This window comes from Colius striatus, chromosome 17 (genome assembly GCF_028858725.1).
Source record: "Colius striatus isolate bColStr4 chromosome 17, bColStr4.1.hap1, whole genome shotgun sequence".
Classification (NCBI taxonomy): Eukaryota; Metazoa; Chordata; class Aves; order Coliiformes; family Coliidae; genus Colius; species Colius striatus.
This window is the reverse complement of record NC_084775.1, coordinates 13906050-13928624: the sequence shown is the minus strand read 5'-3', so window position 1 is coordinate 13928624 and position 22575 is coordinate 13906050. Positions and strand designations below refer to the sequence as shown.

The following is a 22575-nucleotide window of genomic DNA, read 5'->3' as shown; positions in this document are numbered from 1 at the left end:
ACTCACAGGATCCCAGATCCCAGCATGGTGGAGTGGGAAGGGACCCCCAGAGCTCCTCCAGCCCATCCCCCTGCTAAAGCAGGTTCTCCTCGCTCAGGGGGCACAGGAACATGGAGGGGGTTGGAAACCTCCCGAGCAGGAGCCTGCACACCCTCCCTGGGCAGCCTGGGCCAGGGCTCCTTCTTGGTTTTCTTTTTGAAATGTTATTATTGCTTTCAGCATTCTCAGTCTGTCTGCCATCCTGGGATTAAATGCTGATTCTTACAAGAAAAGACAGCATGCTATTTACAGGGAAGCAATTTATAAGTGTTCCAGCAATGTAAAAGACCCTTAAAGTAAGCATACTTTAAATTCTGCTCATTTTAAGGACTTTTTTAGGTGCCAGCTTAGAGTAAAGTTTTATTTTAAGGGAGAATTTCCAGGAAATTATGAATCTATACATGAGCTAGGCCAAATTAAGATCTTAAAATTAAGATAAAGGACTCACCCTGAGATAATTTCTGTCTGTAGATGAAGTAATTCACATGAAACAATGAGCTATGCAATCTTGAGTAGGACCAGCTGCAGGGTGCTTGCTCCACTGCTCCTGCCAGAGAACCTCCAAGGGATAGAAGCTTTGAAGAAACTCTGAGCAAGTCAACGTGGCTGTGACGTGCTTTGCTGCCCCTCATCTTGCATGGGCATGAGCAGCCAAAGTCTAGTTCTTAACTTCCAAAGTTTCAGAAGAATGTAATTCACAACACAGAATCCAATATCTTGATGTGTACAGGCCATATGTAGGGTTTGTGGCTTTCTGTACCAATGCTGCATGTTCAATTTTGCATCTGATTCAGCTGGAGCATCGTGTAAGAATCTGTCAAGGAGTTAACAGTCATATGTTAGAGATACAGATGGATAATAATACCTGTTATACTGCTTAACATCTGGAATAAAAATCTAAATCAAGTACCTACCTGTTTCTTTGTTGAGAAGCAGACTCAGGCGTTGTGCTGTTGTTCTTTTGACCTGTTGCTGAATACTTCAGTGAGCTGGTGAAATCCAACAGTTACATAATTTTTATAGACATGCAATGATTTCTTTTTAAGGTTTAATGAAGAAACTAGAAGAGGAGATAAATTTCAACTCATACCTAGTCACTGAGAAAAATCCTAGAGAGCTTGAAAGTAAGAAGACTTCAGTGTATTTCTTGCAAAAGGTGGCTGCAGAGCCAGCTATGACTCAATCTGATCTCAATGCACTTGAAATGAAGGTAAGCTGACCAAAGTCACACTGAATTTGTGTTCCACAGCATAATCTAAGGTTCTCATACACTGTACTTTGCTTATCCCTACTTTATATCTTTGAGAAGATGTTTGATTCCCAAAGGAATTTCCCTCAGTTGTAAATCAAGGACAGAAACCAGGAATTTATTCCCGGAAGGGAGTTCTTATGCCATCTCCAAATTCAGGCCTATTCTACCACTAATAGCTTTTGTAAAAAAACCAGAATTTACAAGAGAGTTGGTTTTTTTCAGGTGTTCAGACTATTTTTACTCCTATTGAGGACTTTACTGTACCCAGCTTTCAAACTACCTAGATACTGCTCACAGAAATGCCAGGGTAATGCCCTGTACCTACAGTACATTTGGACTTGGTTGGATTTCAGCACATATTTACACTGCTTGCTTATCAGCACTCCTTGAGTGAGCAGAGAATGAAAGGCAGGTTGCTAGGGCTGTGGTCTCCATGCTGATGTGAGTCCCAGGTTTGTGCATGTTATGGCACAGACGGTACCAGAGAGCTGGAATACGACAATCTGTGACTCTACAAAGCATTGCTGGAATCTGGGATCACTTAGGCTTTATTTTCTCCACTTTAAACTTCTGATAAATGGTTAAGTGAAAAGAAATTTTAATGAGTATCAGCCTTATTTCTGTCTGCACCAATTCACATGCATTTTCTCTCCACATACACCAGGTTACTGCATTTTCAGGGCACACATCATGCTTCTGCCTTATCATAAAGGCACAGAACTGGAAATCCAAAAGCATAGCCTCTTCCTGGCCAATACTTGATGACTCACGGAGTTTTTTGGGATTGTTTCTCTGTTTTAGAAATAGAACTAGCTGGATTGTAATTCTGGTTTGCAAAGCATTTAATTCTTGGAGAAGATAAAGCAATAAAGCTCCATTTCTACTCTGTCTTGCAGATAAATGAAGTAAACACACAAATTAACCAGCTTATTGAGAAAAGGATGATGAACTATGAACCAAGTGACAGCAAGTTTTTGATGTATCGCCAACAGGTAAGGAGGAACAAAACATTTTTGAACCAGAAGCAGCAGAACAATTTCAGTTCCTGAGTGTTTTACGTGCTGCTTTTCCCCTCCCTGTAATTTAGCATAAATCAGTAGAAACACATCATAACAAAGGACACAAAGAACATAAATAGCTGTTGGATACCCGTGTGTTTAGGGCTGAGTCAAACAATTGCTTTCAGTCATGTCACTGAGTTTGTATTGATTGCTGTCCTTAGGCTGTTAGGTGTTGCCCTTCAGCTGCATCACAGCAATTCTGGAAGGATCATTTTGGAGGAGCTATTTTGGTAAAGCTCCAGCTGTGGACAGACTCTGACGAGGCAGCGTGTGGGCTGGCTGCTGCAGTCAGACCTGGAGGCAAAGCTGCCTTCGCTTATATCCCTTCCTCAGGTTTGGTCACACACTATTTTTCTCTTTACACCTATTAAGAAGTTAATCTTTGATTTTTTTTTTTCATCCTGAGGCTATAATATAGTCTTTCTATAAAATATGCTGTCTGGACTTAGTAAATTCACAAGCTATTAAAGGCTTTATGAACTCTGAGACTCTCAGAGCTTATGCAGAAATGTGATTTCTTTTCCAGGCAACCTGTACCACTGCTAATTTTATTGAAGGTCTTCATGATGCTGCTTATGGTGATGGTCAGAAAAAATAAAAAAGCTTAAGTAAAATGTATCAGTGGGAGGAAAAAAATGGTGATAAAATGTATCCTGCAGTTCAATCACACATGCAGTATGAAATGCATCATTTTGTTTAGTAAGAGATGCTCTTCTTCCTGAAAGAAAAGCCTGCTACATGCTGTGCTGGTACCAAAGACCAAATCTATTGTGATACAGTCTTGTTCAGTGGAGGAACTGCTCCAGGAGTTCAGGTTGCTGCTGTGAGTTGAAAGCACAGAGTGGTCTTTGTTTTGGTCTACTAGGGACAAAATAATCACATATATTGTCCCCCAATTTGTCACTGCAGATATCTCATGAAGGAAAGAGCTGAGATGCCCCAGCAGAATTCTGTTTGATATGGTTTTAGAAATAAAGCTGGTCCTCCTAAGCTAGTCTGAGCAAGCCACTGTGTATTTTGCTTCATTTTTGCTGAAGTTTTCCCTTTCATATGAAGAAACCAACCATGTCTCCAAATCCATGCACATGCATCTACATTAATGTAACAAAGTTTACTTTGGCAAGAGAAAAATGCTTTTTCCCCGTCCCCCCCCTAAGTAATACATACTTATGTTAACAAACCTCTTAGCTGCTGGTCAAATGTTACGGACTATTAAAGATTTTTTCTTAAATGTTTTATCTTCTAGACTAAAAAAAATCAGAGAATCATCTGTAATCTGCACTATTTCTGTCCTGTATTGCTTTATTCATCGTCTTCTAGCTATTTGCCAGGATTTAGTGGCTCGGCTCTGCTGTTAGTGTAACATATTTCTGTAGGTTGGAGTAGGTTGGAGTTATAAAAATCTGTATTATGACATTTGTGAAATCTTGGACAACTTTCCAGTTAAGCCATGTTGGTTTATCTTACATATGCACAAAAAGAGACTAAGAAGTGAAGCAGCTCAAATGCTGTTTCAATGAAACTGGAAAAATGAGGTGAAGGAATGTAAATCTGAAATGTAAAATGTATCAACATGGATCTGGGAAGAAAGGGTATGCTCGAAATGTCAGCCATGCTGGAAGAGGCTGGGAGGCTGCAGTCAGCTTTTCAATGAAGTTGTGGTTTAACCTGCTGCACGGAATGTGCAATCGCTGCTTTTTGCTTTGCAGTGAGACACTCTCGTATTTCTTAGTGAAAATCAGTTTCTGACAGTTAAAATGTGGTTTCAGTGGCAAAATGCCCAAAATGTAATGGATAACATTTGACTAATGATTAAATATGGCAGTTCTTACCTTACTTGTCCATATGCATTTTTAATGACCGTGCAGGCATCTATAATTTCCCGGAAGAAGGAAGCCAAGGCAGAAGAACTTCAGGCTGCTAAGGAAGAAGTGTCCAGATGGGAGAGGCAGATGCTGCAGAAGACCAATCAGGTCCAGGAGTTGGAAGGCTCTGAAGTTCTGAAAGGGGATGAGGTAGGCAATCTGGCAGTGGATATAAAGAAGAGGAAATTTGTGTCAGAGGGCTCGGTTTTTGTTCCCTCACAATTTCCTTTCACCTTTCCATTGCAGGAACTGCTTCTATGGTGTCTTTTCCATTTTTACAGTGTGGCCTCAGATTGGCCTCTGGGTTCTTTTTAATGCACACTTTTGCCATCAAACTCCAAAATTAACATATTTGAAGGCTTTTTTAATGTGCAGACACTACAGTGCTGTCTGGTGCTTTCAAATGCTTTCCAATATTTATGCTGCAGCAGTGCTTGATTTGTGGCTGTTTCCAAATTACTGCTTTTGATTATTCACCTTGTACTAACACATTGCAAGGTATTTGAGGCCTCAGTGTTGGGCTGTCTTAACGTTCCAGACTCTCAGTCAAAATAATATCACAATGGTATGATGGTAAACTACTAATTATGAAAGTCAACAAGACTAATGAAGGGATTAGGAGTTCAAGTGATAAGTCACGGTGGATAATTGTATTATTTGCTGTGTAATAACAATCAATGTTACTGTTTGCTCTGTGATACGTGATTATAAAGCACCAGGCCAGCAATTATGGGCAATGCAGTTAGTCCAGCTGAATTCATTACCCACAACCACTTTTACTTAGAAAAACATTCCCAGACCCTCCTGAAGTTTACAGACTTTGACTAGCATGATCAGCTTAACTCAGGCAAAGTTCTAGTTGAAGCTCTACTTAACAAGGCAGTTTTTTCTTCTTCAAAGGCTGCTGCCTCTGGGTAGGGGTTTGTCAGCAAAATGAATTGACTTTTCTTAAGACAGTAATTTCTCTGAGCTTGGAAAGAGGCTGCTAAGTGTACTTACGGGCAGAATCACTACAGCAAAGAGTATTTTAGCTGCATCATTCTCTGACTTAATACATCTTTTAATTCCCTCCATGCTGTGTTAATATGCACTGCCATCATTTATCAGGAGTAACACTCTTGCTTTCTTTTTCTTTGTCTATGTGCTTTTTTTACATACTGCTCAATGCAGGGAACGCCCTTTGTAGAAGGAACTCCCTTCCTGATCCCATAGGACATGCCTACTCCACAAAAATCAGTTTGCTTTTACAGGAGCTTTAAAGAGTGAATCAAGTATAGAACTGTTTGTGCACACTCAAGCATGAAGGCTTCCTGTGTGCTATGGAATCCATGCATGCTTCACTCGTGCCTTCAGGCCTTTCTCCCCTCCTGTAAACCAAGATAAAAACTAAAGGCACAGAGACTTTGAAGAATTAAGAGACTGATTTCTCTTACCATAACATCCTAATCACGTTCCATAGGATGACCACTGTGTTAGGTTTCCCTCCATTACAAGGTTTTCAACCCCACTGAGCACGTTGCTGAAGTCTTTGACAACTAAAAATGAGTAAAAAATAAAAGCAGAAAGCAGACAATCCATGGTTCATGACATGTGATGGGAAAGAAGTGTTTAATTAATCAACAAGAAGTCATTGCCAAGACAGCAACATTTGTTTTACATTCTCTGTAAATGCACTGTAAGGTAAGAAATAATTCATCTTGTGGCTGTTCTTGAGGGGGACAACATACTCTGACCCAGTCATTCAAGGGGAGCAAGGTAGGAGGGAAATGTGGTTACAGAGCATTCCAGCTGGTTGGAGAAGTGCTACAGCTAGATACAACTCAGAAGAAACAGCAGGGAGTAACCAATTCATTTACATCAAGCACAAAAAGGTAGGAATAAAATGTCTGCTTCAGGGATTATGAAATCTGTTCAAACACTTCAAAGAAAGTACAATGAGCAAGGGGCAAAGTTGGCAGGCTGCTGGCTGCAGCTGCCAGATCCTGAAAATTAGGGAATCAAATGTTGACACTTAGAAGGCTACATGGTTCAGTTACAAGTGACTCTAGGTGAAGTTGGGCTATTTTTAGCTCTTTACACAACACATTGTACTTTCCAGAGCTCAGAACCCAGACTTTCCCAAGGTAGAACATAGAACAGTATTGCAGCAGTGGTTGAAATGAGGCTGGTTTTGAGAATGTGGCCTAGAAAGTCTCATCAGTTTGTTAACAGATATGCAAGGTTTTCAGATTCATTTACATAAGGAGTTTAATATTTTCCATCCCAGTGCTCGTCCTGCCCCCTGGTAAAACAATATCAAAACTGTTCCCATTTGCAAACAGAGAAACCCCTTCTCCTTGGACCACAGATCTTGTCACTTGTCCTCTAAAACTGTTGGGTCCATCTGAATCCACTGGAAATGGTTACCTAGCTCCAAACTAGGTGCATGGATTTATAAGAGAGTAGCTCTAAAGGAGCTCACAACTTGAACATTACATGGATTCAGCCAGGACCCGTGGTATATTAACCTATCAGTTTGCTGCTGTTCTCTTAACTGTTCAGTACGGTTCTAGGTCCAGTTACATTCCTGTCTGTGAAAAGTTACACATGAAAATAAGAGAGTAGCTGTTAGTCAAGCAGTGAGAATGAAAGTGGCAAATCTGTAGGATTCTCACAGAAGCCAGAAGAGTTTCACTGTCAGAAGTGAATGCTCCTTTCAGCCAAATGTATGCAGTGATTCAGACAAATCTGCGCTGAAATGAATGCTCTTTCAGCACCCATTGCCGTGAATAAAGCATCAGTTTCATTGATCTGTGCATCTTCAGTGATAACTGAAAATGGTTTTTCATTATAAATATTCTGATTGATCCAAACTATTAGCAATGGCCACTTTAATCACAGAATCTCAGAACCTTAAGGGTTGGAAGGGACCTCATCCCCCTGCCAGAACAGAACCACCTAGAGTAGGTCACACAGGAACTCGTCCAGGTGGGTTTGAATGTCTCCAGAGAAGGAGACTCCACAGCCCATTTGGGCAGCCCCTGCCAGTGCTCCCTCACCCTCAAGGAAAAATGTCTTTACTATATGTTTCTTTGAAACCATTTCTGTTCCAGCTTTTACCTGTTGCCCCTTGTCCTATCATTGGCCATCACTTAGAACAATCTGGCTCCATCCTCCTGACACTCACCCTGTATGTATTTGTTAACAATAACTAGGTCACACCTCAGTCTCCTCCAAGCTAAGAGCCCCAGCTGAGAAGGGAGATGCTCCACTCCATCATCTTTGTGGCTCTCTGCTGAACTCTCTCCAGCAGCTCCCTGTCCTTCTGGAACTGAGGGGCCCAGAACTGGACACAATATTCCAGATCCTCCTCAATGCTTCTGGAGAGTTGTCCTGATTGATCCAGCCCATGAGTGGGCTGAAGGGTAACTGTCATTTTAACAGACCAAGGTAATACTGCTCCTATCTTTTTGAAGTTTGTCCTTCTCTGTATGAGTTATTAACTGCATCTGTCAGTGGCTGTAGCAGCTGAGATGTAGAGCCTTTTAGGAAAAAGTACTGAAATTCTGCCATGGTCAGGAACTTTCCCTAACTGTGTCTCAGTACTTTGGACAGTCTGTATCCTGTTAATTGCTCTAGTTAGAAAATGAAAACATCTGCTCCCCAGTTCTTAATAAAAATAGAGATAGTCAACTAAGGTTTTATCATCAGAACTGTTCATTTGCATGCAGTACTAGCATTGCTGGATTCCTTCAGTGTAAATGGAGCATCACACAGGAAACCTGCCCAGGGATGCAAGATACCTGCGTGCTGCAGGACCTTCCACCAGATATCCAAGTCCTGTTTTCAGTCATTCCATTTCATAAGCTAGATTCCACATGGGTTATGTTACAGTCACCCACAAAAACCAGCCAGTGCAAAGGCATAATCTCTGCTTTTGTTTGTGTAGGTTTTATATCTCGGGGGCTCTGCCTCAGCCAGCAAAGACAGGTCTCCAGGCTTGTTTACTTCAACTGCAAACCCAGTGCCAGCATTTGATTTATGTCCAGTCATTTAATCTTTGAAGCTTAGACAACTATTTGTGTTAAGTTGCTTGAGAAAGAGAAGCTTGCTAGTGGACATGGCCTTGAATGGTCCATCACTGCAGGCACCGCCAGGTCCAGGGGAACCATCAGGGTCGAGCCCGATGAGTTTCTGGGCAGGGAGCAGTTGACCTCATCTATGGGAAAATGCTGCTGCTCAGAAATTGATTCCTTCTGGTTAGTTAACTTGAAAGTGACATGGCTAGACAATGGTATTCTTTCATGAACTATTTAAAGTATTTAAAAGACCTTCTAGCACACTTACTGCATTTTAAGGGTTTGATTTTTCAGCTACTTATAGATGGGAGCACGAGGTGTACAAAACTTCAGAAGTAATGCTTACCCAGGTGGAAGCCCTGGTATTTTACAAGAAGCTTTACTTCTAATCTTTGGAAACCTACAGAATGATTCTTAGCTTTTAGACTGAAGATATCTAATTTTGCCATAAGATCTCTACCAGCTGCTGATTTGAGTCAAATCTCACGACTCCAGCTCTGAATTTGGCCCTGGATCTAAAGAAGCCTTCTGTGTGTGTGGCTTTGAGGGACCAGTCTCTGCTGTGTTTGGAGCACATGAAGTCTTTTGAAAATTCTCCCAGACTATTGATGGATTTTTCTACAGATACTGTCATTTTGCTACTGTTGTTTTAATCTTGTTTTACCTTGTTTGCTGCAATAAAAGCTGTGTGAAAGGTTTAAGTTTGCTTTTCAAAAGCCAGAGATTGGGGTGAAAGATAGACATCCATCTCCTAAAATTAATAGGTTTTGTGTGTCAACTTGAGCAACTTGGAGTTCCTTTTAGATGCAATTTTTATTATATAGTCTTAGCTTCATCAACTAATAATAGAACGTTGGTGGAATCGGTTCTTTAATCAACAAGATCCTTTGACTTCCATTGTAAAATACATTATGCTTTGAATATTGAATATGCAAATACTTTACCTCCCACTCAAGCTATTTTCAAGACCTTAAAAGTAGCTGTAGAAGTGTAGAGAATAGTTTGCTTTTCATCCTGGGATAAACTGACAGAAAATTGTTCAGGTTTGAGAGCTGAATGTGGTCACATTGTAAGTAAGTTTAAGCCTTTACATGAGTCTTTGGTCAAATGAAATACCTACTTGATGAAGACAGACAACTGTACTTCCCTTAGAGTTTCCTCAGCTGGAGAGAGTGTGTTTCTATTTCTGTCATCTCTTGAAAATCACAGAAAACTTGGTATTGGCTGAGCAATTAAAAAAGGCTTTTGTATTAAGAGGATATACTTGAATTTGCTGTGAAAAAGAAGGAGTTCTGGCAATACTGGATTGAGTGTGGCAGTAAGATAACCAAGGCAGCGTGGCTGTGACAATGGGTGCCTGCGCTGTGCTGTGACCTTGTCTATCCTTGTCCTAGGTAGCATGCACCACGTACAATGCTCTTCCAAAGCCACACAGAGTCCAATCTGCATAGAGCACATTGAGTAATTTGTGGGTTTGTTCTTTCACCAAAAACGTTTATAGCTTTTGGCTTTAAAAATAGTTCTGGAGCATAGCAAGAGAGAAGCAGCTTTGGCCTAGATATCGCACAGGATGGCAGATGAACAGGGTTGATTTCATTTTGGGCATTTTGCCCAGGACACTTTTTATAGAACATACAGTTACTCTGGGGGTTCTCAGGCTGTGGTCACACTGGGGTTTTGGGATTTAGTTCTTAGAAGAGGGAGGCATAATTTTTTTGTAAAGGAAAATCAATGCAAATGTCCAAATCTCAGTTCTTTTATGTTTGAGTTTGAAACTTGTATCAGTGGTAGTGGGACTCCTGTTTTTTCCTTAGGGCTGCCTGGTTTGTGCTCAGGCTGCACAGGCTGAACCCCTCCTCATCACTGAACATTCTGAAGCCTTTTCTTACATCATGCACTCTAAGAAATTTTGTTTTGCTTTCCATCTCTGGATCTGAATGCATTTTTGAACTCTGACTGGCACTTGCCTAATAGCTGTCAGGTAAAATACAAGAATAAGAGCTAAGCTTGTTTGAGAGATGGAAAACATTAAGGCAAAGAAAAGTATTTCATATTTGTTTCAACATTTGGTATTTTGTGTGTGTTAAAAGTTGAGCACACAGGGATTCAGATGGAAATTAGCTGAGACAGTTGATCTCTAAGGAGAGCTACTTTTTACTTAGTCTTTAAAAATATATAAATTACTTTAGATTTCCAGTGTAGCAGATACTGCATTTCTCTGCTGACAGCCTTTTGTATGCTCTCTTCCAATTTTACTGCACTTTTGTATCATGTTTCTTGGTCTGCAGAGCTCTTTGAGTCACTCACTGCTGACCTGGGGCTCTGCTACAAGTGCCAATTACTATTCCATTAACTTTTTTGTTATCCACGATTCTCAGAACATTTTGCAAAGGTTACTTCTCCAGCTGTCAAATGGAGAACTGAACTGAATGAGCTCATTACTACCAATGAGTGAGCTGGGACAGAAAGCAAGAGAGTTGTTTTCTTGGTCTTACTCTGTGAACAAATGTAGAACTGTAAATAAATAGAACCTGGGAATCCTGAATTCCAGCCCTCTGTTCTGAACTGTTCATCTTCCATACTCACTCCAAATAGGAGAATTACTTTTCATATAGCAATAGTCTGTGAGAAGGTCTGTTGTTTTTTGCTTTAACTGGTATTTCTGTTCCCTCTCTTTCCAGTTCAAACACTATGTTAATAAGCTCCGGAGCAAGAACACGGTTTATAAAAAGAAGCGAGTGGAACTGGCAGAAATCGCAGCGGAGTGCGGGGTGCTCCAGAGGACCGAGGAGCTGCTCAAGCAGCGCCACGAGGCTCTTCAGCAAGAGTTGGTAATAAAAGCACTTAATTCTCCCACAGCCCACCACCCTTCCTTCCCTGGTAACAGCTAGATACCAAGATGGATGTTGCTTTGTTAGATTCTAATGTCTACCAACCTCAGCTCTCCTGCTGTCGTTAGTAACGGAGTCATTAGGGTATAACATTTAGTTTTGTCCGTGACTACGTGGAGCTGCTGTACTTCATGTTCAGCAACTGTTTCTTACAGGCACTCGTCACTGTCCTGCCATTTCTTTTTAGACTGAGGGGCTTGACCCTGCTTTTTAAAGTCGATGGTAAATCTTCACTAACTCCAGCCAGAGCAAGGCTGGATTCTTAAATTAGTTTTCGGAATGCACATACATAGCAAAGGCTTTGAAAGTTATCAACAGCAAGCAGGACTCAGGTTACTGCTGCAAAATATATAGGAATAGTATTTTTTAAAAAGAGCAGGCAGGAAGGAAACATTCTAACCCCAGAATATTTAGAGGAAAATGCATTTTGGTCAGTGAGAAATTGAAAAGTGAATGAATGCTGTTTCTAACAGAACAGCAGGAGGATTCCTGCTCTGCACAACTGGAAGCATTCAGGGAAGCATCCCAAATGCAACACTGCTGCTGTAGGTTTTTTTACTTCCAATACCAGCATTCTTGTTATCAAAACACTTTGGCTTTGTTTCTCTCATGTCTGTTCTATTTCATGTCCATATGTTGCATTTTTAAACATCAAAAGTATTTACCTTTTTAAAAGAAATGTCAAGGTGTGAAAATCCACAGGATGGGCTTTGGAAAGATACACAGGTGCAGTGGGTGGTGTCCTGCTGTTTCAGTAGGACATTCATTGTTCAATTAAAAACAAAACCAGCAATGACACCATTTCTCAGGTTGCTCCTCAGCTACAAGGAAGGTGAGTAAAGGCTTGTGAAGGGTTGACACAGTCAATTCAGGGGGAAATTGCAGCCCAGACCAAGCATGGGAAGTTCTCTGTGACGCAGCTACACACATAATCAACAGGATCTTCTCACTGAATTCTGACCTTTTCTAAACTGTCTCATAGTAAAACTACAGAGCTTTGACTTTGTAAAGTTCTTTCCACCAGATGACCGGCGCAATTGCTTCTCCACACAATCAAATACATTTTTCTAGACCTGGGCATAACGCCCTGGGAAACTCCTCACTGCTGCTGTGGTTGACAGACTGCTCCCATCGTGGTGGCAGGGGCTTTTAGTAGAGACAAGTATTTTCTTAAACATACAGCTGTAAAAGTTTTTGGAGGAGAACAGACTTGGAGCTCATCAGTACATGGCACTTTTAAGAAGGACGTTTTGCTTTCTAACAAACAGTGGATGCATAAATCAACACTTCGCTTCTGGGTTTCAGCAAATACTCTCCTTACTTGCTGAGCAAGCATTGCTAAGAACATCATTCATGTGAAGTTTGTCTAATGCATTGCTAGAATTTGGTAAGATGCTATTAGTATTACTGTAATGAATACAATACCCATTTAGTTTTGCTTGACAGGTTGTTTCAAAAACAATTAGCTACACATTCAGACTAAACATCTGGATTTTGCATACTGAATTTCTTCAGAGCCTGACCTAAAGCCCACTGCACATTGTGGAAGCTTCCTGTTCATGTCACTGGACATCAGATGACCACATAGTGTATTTACAGAAAGTTGTTATTATCCTACTGTACAAGTTAAAAATTAGTTGTCCTGTCAGATTAGTCATCATTTAAAATAAATTTATAACAGTGCTTACCTTTTCCACTTTCAGTATTTGTGTTCTGTGAAGGAATTTGCTCTGGCTTCATTACTGGACTGACATTCAGCATCTCTTCTTTTGTCTGCAGCAAGCTATTGAAGAGAAGAAAGGTATTTCTGGATATAGTTACACCCAGGAGGAGCTGGAAAGAGTATCTGCAGTAAAGAGTGAAATGGATGAAATGAAAGGCCGGACACTAGATAACATGTCTGCAATGGTGATTTTGTCTTAAACTATTGCATTTCCTCAATTCCAATATCTGGTGCATCAACATATAAACCCAAGTTAAATATTTTTGTTTGGATTTTTCATTTTCCTTTATATTTATCTATAAAAACAATGTATCAAACTACATATATATATATAAGCAAAGGTCATCTTGGCAAAATTTACTAGAATGTGCATTTCTTTTAATGTACAGAGAGACATTTACAATTATTAAAACCAAATCTTATCGATCAATCCTTTAGGGATATCAAATTGTGGGTTTTTTCTGTTTTGTGATTTCAGAAGAGATTTCATATTTGTTCTTTCACACTATTTGAAAGAGACAAATGCTTTGGATCTTTAATGAAGCCTTTTTAAAAAGTATTGTAAATCACTGGAGTTAAGCATTTCTTGAAAAACTACTTTATATGCCTAAAGAGGGAAATATCCTGACTATTTCTCCGTAGCCTAATTTTCAGTTGCCCTTAGATGTGTCATGTTGTAATTTCACTTCCCACATAGCCACAGAAGCAAGGCAGAACTTGAATTTTTAATTTGAAAATATTCTAAAGGAGTGAAAAGGAGAACAGCATTCTTTGAAACCATTAGGGCCCTTTGAAAATAAAGTGGTCTAATTAAAGCAGAATGACTCTCAATTAGAAAGCTGGATCAACTTTGAATTTTCTGTATAAATATTTTAAGGTGACTCTGTTTTAGCATTTTCAAATGGTTTTTAAGCCATGCAGGTTGCTTGGTTGGTTGGTTTTCTGAAGGATTTCTTCCTGAGTTCATCTCTGTGCAAGTCCTTCATTTCCCCCTGCTCCTTAGGCTCTTTAGGTGCCAGCACAGAGATGGTCTCCTGGACTTCTCTGTGATATTCTCAGTCAAACCAAATGGAGCAGAATTTGTCTCTTGTGGTAAAGACCGCACTGCAAGATGAGCTCTTTCCCTTTGTTAGTTAGGCCTGAACTGATGGTATATTATATACAATTCAGGACTGCATCACACATGTTTTCTCTCCATATTTTGGTTTACTTCTCTTTCTTTTCACCCCTCTAATTAGATAAGCAAACTATTCCTATCATTGTGTTAATGGGTATTATTTTGCTCCTGTATCAGGTAAAAAAGCTGAATGCTCTGGTGGCAGAGAAGAAGGCAAGTCTGGCCCCTGTTATCAAGGAGCTGAGACAGCTGCGGCAGAGCTGCCAGGTCAGTAGGAACTTTTCTCATGTTTGATGTAAATGAGGTCAGAAGGACAAGTCAGTCTCAGTGACAGATCTCTGTAAGGCTGTGCAAGGGTGTAATCAGCTCTGGAGAAAAGCTGGAAATAGCAGAATGGGTCATCAGTGATTTGCAACAGGCAACATGTTAAAGACTGGAGTTCATAAAAGCTGACAGTTCAAGCAAAAGAAGGCTGAAAATGTGGTTCCTTATAACAATTACAGAAAGTACCATACCAAGAGAAAACTTTAAAAATCCTGGTTCAAAACAACAGCAAAGTTGGTTTTCAAATTGGTTTCAAAGCTTTTTCTGCATCTCAGCACTAATCATCTCAACCAATGCTCTCCTTTTCAAACGGATTGCCAATAATATCTCATCCAAATAGTTGAATACATTGATCTAAGTCCTATATGAGTCTGTAGGAATGACACATTTATCCATTTGTTTTCAAAATTGTATAGAGAGCTGACAAAAAAAAGCTGTTCAGGTCTGCAGCTGCTGGGAGCTGGCTCCGTCCCATCGATGTACACAGAGCTCTCCATTTATCTAGCAACCACGTTTCCAGAAAGCTGACTTTGAATGGTTCTCTTAAAAGTGTCAGCAAATGAAATCCAGCTTGTGGATTTGTTGTGTACAACCAGAAAGCTGACTTTTCACAGGTAGCAAGTACATTCATCCTTTCTTAATCTCCATTTTGATAACTTTTCCTTTCTTCCTGCAAACGCTGCCTTATTAACTGACCCCATTAACGACAGAGATGTGGCTGTAAGGAGAGGTTTGTGTGCTGTGGTTGTATACAGCTGATCCTCCAGCTGTGGCTGTAAGGAGAGGTTTGTGTGCTGTGGTTGTATACAGCTGATCCTCCAGCAGGTGAGGGCAGGCTGGTGGCTCTTCTGCCTGTACTACCATTGTGTGTCTGCGAGTGTGACAGCGGCTGAGGCTGATGTGTGAGACTGACAAGAACACAGTGTGCCTGAACATCACATGACAGTCAACTGAAGGTTTCATTTCTGTACCCTTTTTGCCCTTTTCACATAAGGAATTAACTCAGGAATGTGATGAAAAAAAAACCCAATATGAGAGTTGTGCAGCGGGGCTGGAGAGCGACCGCTCTGCGCTGGAGCAGGTGAGCTGCCGGCTTGTCTGTGCATATTCATACATGTTTTCACAGTGGTACAATATTTTCCCAGCCTTCCCTCTGGATGTGGAAAGTGCAAACCCATTTCGGGTAGAAATGAGTCAGTGGTGATCCACAACTATGCAGATGCTGCCTGAAGCTGCTGAGGAGTGGCTACAGTGGCACATGTCTCCTGAACAGCAACAACTGTACATCAGTGCATCCACCAACGGCCAGCTTTGATTGGCAAAGACATTGTAAAAGAAGGTGCACCTGCCAGAAATCCTGCTGACCTAGACAGCACCCATTAGGAAAGAATTTGACCATAAAAATAAGGATTAAATTGTCAAGACAACTCTTCCTGTGCATTTAGCAGATTCATTAAGTTAGCAACCAATCCCAAGGATAATTAATGCACTGAAACTGATGGCAGAGATCCTTCCTTAAATGTCATTTTGTTGAGATTTGACTTTTCAAGGCCTTGCCCACAGAAAAAATAAAAAAGGTGTACATTTGAAGTGCAGAGGGACATGTAGGTAATTCTGTGCTAAAAGTACCTTTGAATGGCTTAATCCAAGCAAAAGAAAAGAATCCATAGATGACCCTACCATGAAGCAGCCCTTCTGTAAGAGCCATTTGACAGAGGCAGTCAAGGCTTTTTTCTTGGCACACAAATGTTACTCATTTTCTAAGACATGATGACAAGCAATAAAACAAGAGGAAATGGCAGTGCTGGAGTCTCATCCCTGGAGGGATTCCAAAGCCGTGGAGCTGTGGTGCTGAGGTATGTGGGTTAGTGATGGCCATGGCAGTGTGGGACTCAGTCTTAAAGGTCTGTTCCAACGTCAATGATTCTGTGACAGTCACATCCACTGATTAAACTGCAGACAAGTGTCAGCAGACTCTTACACTTGAACAGTAGAATTCAGTTTTCTACCTAATGGCCTGAAAAATCACTTGGTGACAGCTTTGGAGCTGACAACTTCTGCATGACCTGGAGTATATGAATTCCATTATTATTTGGTTTTATTGGGACCATTTAGAGATGGGACTCAGCCATGATCTCTGGACTCTTCAATGTAATTACTGATTGCTAATTAACACGTCTGTAGCTTCTAACAACTACTTTGCAGATTTGTTCCAAGAACTGCTTATTCACAACTGTATCTAGCACTTAGGATGTGCTTAGGCACAAAACTCTTGGCAGCATTTGTGAAGGGTTTGTTACAAGTCAGTCACGTTAATAAACACCTATAACCATCACTCAGCATCTCTGTGACCAAAACCACGAATCTAAAGAAGCTGATTGGCTTTCACTTTAAAAGAGACTTCTGTAAAGCCCAAATGATATAAGCATTTAAGAAATAATCAGGCCAGTACTATGACTCTCAGGGTTTGTTATCTGGGCTTTAAGTTATCATGTCCTTTGAAATCTTCTGTTTGTACCACAGGCAGTGAAAGGGCTTCTTGAGGAGTGTGTTCAGGAAGAAAGCAACTACCACTATGTTAACTGCATGAAAAGGGTAAGCTCACAAGAGGGACCCAATTGTTTGTTGTGAAATGAAATAGCAACTACAATATGTGTATTATTTTAATTATATGTTTCTTTATAGACTCTAGAAATACAGCTGCAGCGTGCTAAAGATGAAATGAAGGCCTACATCTCCCCAGACCCAGGGGAGAGACGGAAGGCGATTCGGTGGGTGTCTTCACGTGTTCCCTTTGCATTAACTTGAAGAATATTCATAAGCTCAGGTTGAAGTTTGGAATTTTCTCAGTGGCATTTGAACTGCAGTTCACCTGATAAAATTAGAAATGCTATAATAATCTAAAAATAAGCATCTCAAATTCCAGTATATGCTCCTGGAAACCTCCGAGCTCTCTCAGACATACCAGAAGATTTTCCCTTCCTGCTGGAGATTATAGGCCCCAGAGAGTGGTTTTAACTTGCAACCCCTGTTGGCAGCAGCTCAGGGAAACTGTGCCTCAGATGGGTCCTGCAGGAAGTGGGGCTCTCCCAGACATAAAGCCTCTGCCAGGCATCCCCCGAGACTCCAGTGGGCACAAGAAGGTCTGACCCCTCTCAGAGAGGAAGCCTGTGCTGCCCTCAGGTTTGGGGTGTTTCTGAGAGGCTAAGCAGCCTCTTATTCCATCTCACAAAATAATGGAAGGCTGTAAGAAAGAAAAGATTTAATGAGAGACAATGAACCAGCAAAATTAAACAAAGGGATGACAAGAGAAGTGTCTGGAGAAGAGTCTTAGTGATGATATGAATACTCATTAGTATGAAAGGCAGCACAGCTCAGCCAAGCAGCTGTGAGGAAAGGGGGATCACCCAGCAGGCATTGCCCTTTTATGGGCTGGCAGGGAAGAGGAGGGTCCGTGTTTGTTCACAGACACTGAGCAAAAAAATGCTCCAAGTCAAATACTTATGACATGAAGATCCCCAATGAATATTCCCACAGCCAAGGCAGCAAAGGCTGGAATGAAGCACTGTGTCATTCCAGGGATGGTGAGGAGAATGTGAACAGAGCATTCCTGCTCTCGGCTGTCCCTATTTCACTTGCTGGTGTGGGCATCAGGCAAGGGAAATTATCCCCTCACAGTGACTGCACACATTTTTCACCTCCTGTGAGAGGTCACAGATCTGTCGTGTTGAAATGAATTACAACAGAGTTCAATACAGAGACCTTTGCAAAAATATAAAATGAGACAGTAATTTTTGTTTTCTGGACATCCTGTTAGCATGTGAATGTATTTTTCAGCAGGCAATGGAATGTAAACGGAGTAAAAATGAACCATGAACAGAACAGTGCTTTCCTAACAACGTATTGAACAAAAACTGTCTCAATTCTGACCCTCTGTTGAATATAAACTCTCTGTTCCGTGGAGTCACTTCTTAGGAATGTGAAAAGTTAATTTTGTTCTCTAAAAATAGAAAGTTGTGGGGTTTCTAATGAAGTTATTAAGTTGCATTCTTTCCAGTCATCCTTATAAATAGTCAAGAAAAACTTACTAGGAAAGACATCTAATCTTCTGATGGTTACTTTGAACTCCACTTTCAAAAAAAGCAGCACGTTCTCACCAGCTGTGGGTGAACACACACCGTGTGCCCACAGAGATCAGCCTCAGTGTGGCTGTCCCTGCCTTTGATTTGGTGAGGGTTGCCAGGGACCAGCAGTGCAGCACTTGGAGCAGCCTCAAGACAGCTTTGATTTGTTGTGGCTGAATTGTCCAAGGGTGAGAGATGACACGTTGATCCGGCTCCATTTCTCACACGCCCATTCTGCAGGGAGAGCAGCACTAGGACCAGGTGGCTGGGACCAAGGGCTCCAGTCAAAAGCCTGGGGGGCTTAGGGAGGGAAGGAACATGAGAAACACAAATTCTTGGTTCCACACCTTTGCTCAGTAAGCTCTGGCAAACCCTCCCACTCTGATATAATGAAATTTCCTTCTGTAAATTAGGATTTCTCCACACAAAGGCCTTCTGCTCTGAGCAGTCTGGGAAGTTCTTTAGATGAGCTGGGTTAGTTTGAGTTCCACTAGCAAGCTCTCACTCTCTAAGTGTACCTGTTACACACAACATGTCATCACTGGGTTTTGTAAGTGAATCAGTGAAGAGGATTTTTTACTCACACATTTTAAACAAGGACATTGTAATGTATCTGAATCGTGCTGTTATCCTTTGCATATTGTCAGGTTTCCTATAACAAGTTTGTATATGTCAGAGTGATCCAGCCACTTGTTACAAAGGTGTACAGCCAAGATTTTTAATAATGGATGTCAACAGTTACACTCCTGAGCCTAAATTTAGTCACCTAAATGTGACGGCTGTTTTCTGAAAGTGAGGAGCATACAGTGGTTCCATTGCAGGCACTGGGTTTGTCAGACCTGAGGTGAAATACTGTTCCCCTTCATTCCTCTGTTTTCCCCTTCATTCTAACACCACCCTCACAGCAGTCAAGGGCTGTGGGTTTGTAAACTCGGAGGCTCATACCAAGGAGGCCACTGCCTCACCTCAGAATGCCACCAGGATAAAAAAGGGATCAGGCATTACTTATCCCAGTGATCTTGGTGTTAACTTCAAGCTGGAAGGAGCAGTAATCACATCTGCTTTAAGATGTAAGAGATCTTATCCAATGTCACTTTTCCCAGCTGCACAACTGGGGGAATCAAAGAGATCTGATCTTTGATGTCAAGGGATATCTTGTCCTCAATTTTCCTCCTGAACCTCCCAGTACTTTAATAATTCTCCACACTTGCACCATTATTCTGACCTGTTACACAGAACCAACTAACATCATACTAACACGATGTTATGTTTCCTTAGGGAACAGTATACACGAAGGATCCTCGAACAGGAAAACCTTGGGAAGGTAAGAACGAGAGTTTGGGTTTTTACCTTGTCAAAACCTTGTACAGTTTGTATCTTTGCAGGGGCTTATTAACCAAGGCTGTGGTCAGGCTTTTATAAAAAGCATATTGCAGCCTACAAAGAAAATTCCATTACTGCTGTCATTGGTAACTAATACCCTGAAAAGAGATCACGCTCACTCTTCAGGGCTTGGTGTCCTGCAGCGGGGAGCATGAGCCTGTAAGAGATAGTCAAAGAGCTTCACGTGACGGCACATTCCCCGAAAACCATCGGGCTAAGAAACTGAAACATGGGCATAACAAACTGCCAGCTCGGATTTTATGTTGTATATAAAGCAACCTGCTGAAGACAATAAATTGTGTGCCTGTCAGCCGTGTGGCCGTGGCTAAAGGGCAGGGGATGATCAGCACAGCGGCGTTCAACAAAAGCACTTGGCCACTTTTAATCCTGGGTGCAGCTCGGCTCAGCATGGGCAAGGCCAGGTTGAGCAATTCCCACTGAGCATCTTCTCACTTCCCTTTGTGTGAGTGTTTTACCTGTGAGTGATTTTCCCAGGTTTGGGCTGCTGCTTGTAACAGTCAGTAGCGGGTTTCAGTGTAAAACATTGATTTCATGCTTATACTGTCAGGCTCTGAGTCCACTGCAGCTCGATCCTGCAGCAGCTCGGGATGGAAACCAACTCAGGTTGTTAGTGTAACTTCTCACACAGATAAGGGTCTGATTTACTTTTAAAACACTGCAATAATTGTCAGTCCCTGCAAAGCAGATAACTGAGTCCCAGGTGTTAACGCTTTTCTCACTCGCAGGGAGTGCTATTAACTTGAACAAAGTAGTATTTCAGTAGCATATAAAACCATTGTCATTGCAGGCTGCCTCACTGAGTGGTGTTTGGGGTGTGGAACTGTTCTAGAAATCTATTTGTTTGTATTTTTAACAGAAATTAAGAGAGAAGCAGAAAGTTGTAAGGGAAAGTCACGGGGCAAACATGAAGCAAATGAAAATGTGGCAGGATTTTGAGCAGTTGATGGAATGTAAGAAAAAATGTTTTCTGAAACAACAAAATCAAACAGCCATTGATCAAGTCATTCAGGAAGAAGGTAAAGACAGACTTGTGTTATGAATCCTTCATTCTTGATACCAACATGAAGTAGGAGGACTGTGTTTGCATCTCAAAGGTAACCTCTCATTAAAGGTTGTTGTTTTCCTCATTTCCACATGGATTTGTTGTACCTTATTTGGTTTTGGTGGCTAAATAAAGAGCGTGACTGGGTTCTCTACGAAGGTTTTCCTCCATTGCTGGCTGACAGCAGCACAGGGCAGAAGATCTGCCACGAGAGCTGCACTGGGGTGAACCTCGTCATAAATCTCTGGGTTATGAGGCTGGGAATGGCATGCATCTGCAGAGATCAAAGGCAAAGAAATCCTTCTTCAGGGTCACAGAAAGCTTCCATAATTGCTCTGCTCCTTACTCTGTATCACTAAGGTTACATGTTTGCAAGGCTTGATGTTGTGTAACTGCAGACCTCCTGGCTTTGGCCCTCTCCTTCCCCATTGTCTTTACTCATGTACTGTGACTGGCAGGAATGGAGCCCTGTTCACTCCAAGCTGCGCAGCCCTTGCTGGCTCACTCCTAGTCACACTTTCCTTGCATGGCTGAATGAAACTGATTGTGCTTCCAGGAGACAGTTTGTTGCTGCAGTGTCAGGAGTAGGTTCTGAGAACAATTACCTGGATTCTGAGCTTTTTCCATTATCTTTTGTTGTTGTTTTTAACAAATGTCTTTTTCTTGTACATATACCTTCTTCTGATTTTTACAAGTTGCCCATGTGAAAGTGTAAATGGTGGCTGACTAAAGGCTCCACTGAGGACACTTTGAGCTGTTTTCTCTGTGCAGCAAAGTGATTACATCACCCAAAGAGGCTCATCCCAGGGCTGGAGGGTTGTTGATGGATGCAGACGCAGTACAGGGGTTCTGGCCTATGTAGAGTGTGCAGAACAGGTAGGTGGGCAAGGCTGCCATCTGCTCTGGCACTGACCTGTGAGCCACAGGCCACTGTCACTGCCCTTCAGATTGCATCATGAGACCCACAGCTGACCCAGAGTAAGAGGAATGTAGCTGAGGCTTGAAACTGTCCCTCACACTTCATCATTTGGGATGAGCACCCCAGCCACAATCAAAGCTCGGAAGGAGAGAGATAAGTCTGTGGGACCAGAACTCTGGCTGCTGTTCTTCAGTCCTGTGGCTTCTTGAATTTCTAGATGGGGGAGGGGCTTTTTTTAGTTTTTCCTGTCTGAAGCAGAATGTCTTTTTAGGACAACTGAAAAAATTTTGCTTTCTTCAATACCAAACTATAAAGATCTGTTGCTGTTTTCTGGATCAAGACAGAATATGGCAGTGATGTGATTCCCAGTTTGCCTTTGCAGTAAATGATTTGTTAACAGAGCTAAAATAAAACCTGATGACTCCCTTTTGCATGTGTTCTTTTGTTTTACATTTCTTTGGTGAAAGAAGGTAAACTGTTAATGACAAGCAGCTTGCTGGGCCACAGGAAAAAAGAGGTTTGAATGGGTCATTTCTTTATTTCAGATGCCCCCCAAAGTGTTCAGAACTGCAGTGTATGTGTAAGGAGTGGGTCTGGGATCCATAGATTCCCAGGACATCCTCATGTAAGCCCTCCCACGCTGCTGAATAGCTGAAGATAGGCTTTCTCAACAGCTGCACACTAATCCTTCCCAAAACCAGGAGAAGCAGCATGTTTTCCCCTACACACATTTTCAGGGAGTGAGGAAGAAAGGCT

General features: G+C 41.5%; 1 protein-coding gene and 1 long non-coding RNA gene across 5 annotated transcripts in view; one reads left to right on the top strand and one right to left on the bottom strand.

The window, feature by feature from the left end:
• The window catches only part of IFT81 (intraflagellar transport 81), a 34550-nt gene extending 12356 nt beyond the window's left edge, over nt 1–22194 (top strand). For 2 of the 4 annotated variants that reach the window (XM_062010254.1, XM_010204617.2), the window contains exons 8-18: nt 1086–1249; nt 2188–2283; nt 4221–4367; nt 10957–11106; nt 12946–13074; nt 14184–14273; nt 15325–15411; nt 16854–16925; nt 17016–17101; nt 19733–19778; nt 20715–22194. In XM_062010254.1, the coding sequence (XP_061866238.1) occupies nt 1086–1249; nt 2188–2283; nt 4221–4367; nt 10957–11106; nt 12946–13074; nt 14184–14273; nt 15325–15411; nt 16854–16925; nt 17016–17101; nt 19733–19778; nt 20715–20897 (1250 nt within the window). In that variant the 3' untranslated portion in view covers nt 20898–22194. Of the gene's footprint in view, nt 1–1085; nt 1250–2187; nt 2284–4220; nt 4368–10956; nt 11107–12945; nt 13077–14183; nt 14274–15324; nt 15412–16853; nt 16926–17015; nt 17102–19732; nt 19779–20714 lie in introns of those variants that run through there. The other 2 variants (XR_009819934.1, XM_062010255.1) reach the window with 2 other exon arrangements.
• On the bottom strand, nt 304–4347 carry LOC133627093 (uncharacterized). Its single transcript, XR_009819938.1, has 3 exons — nt 4185–4347; nt 954–1028; nt 304–853 (listed from the first exon to the last, which is right to left on the bottom strand). It is a non-coding gene; the product is annotated as an uncharacterized LOC133627093 (long non-coding RNA).
• Nucleotides 22195–22575: the final 381 nt, after the last annotated feature.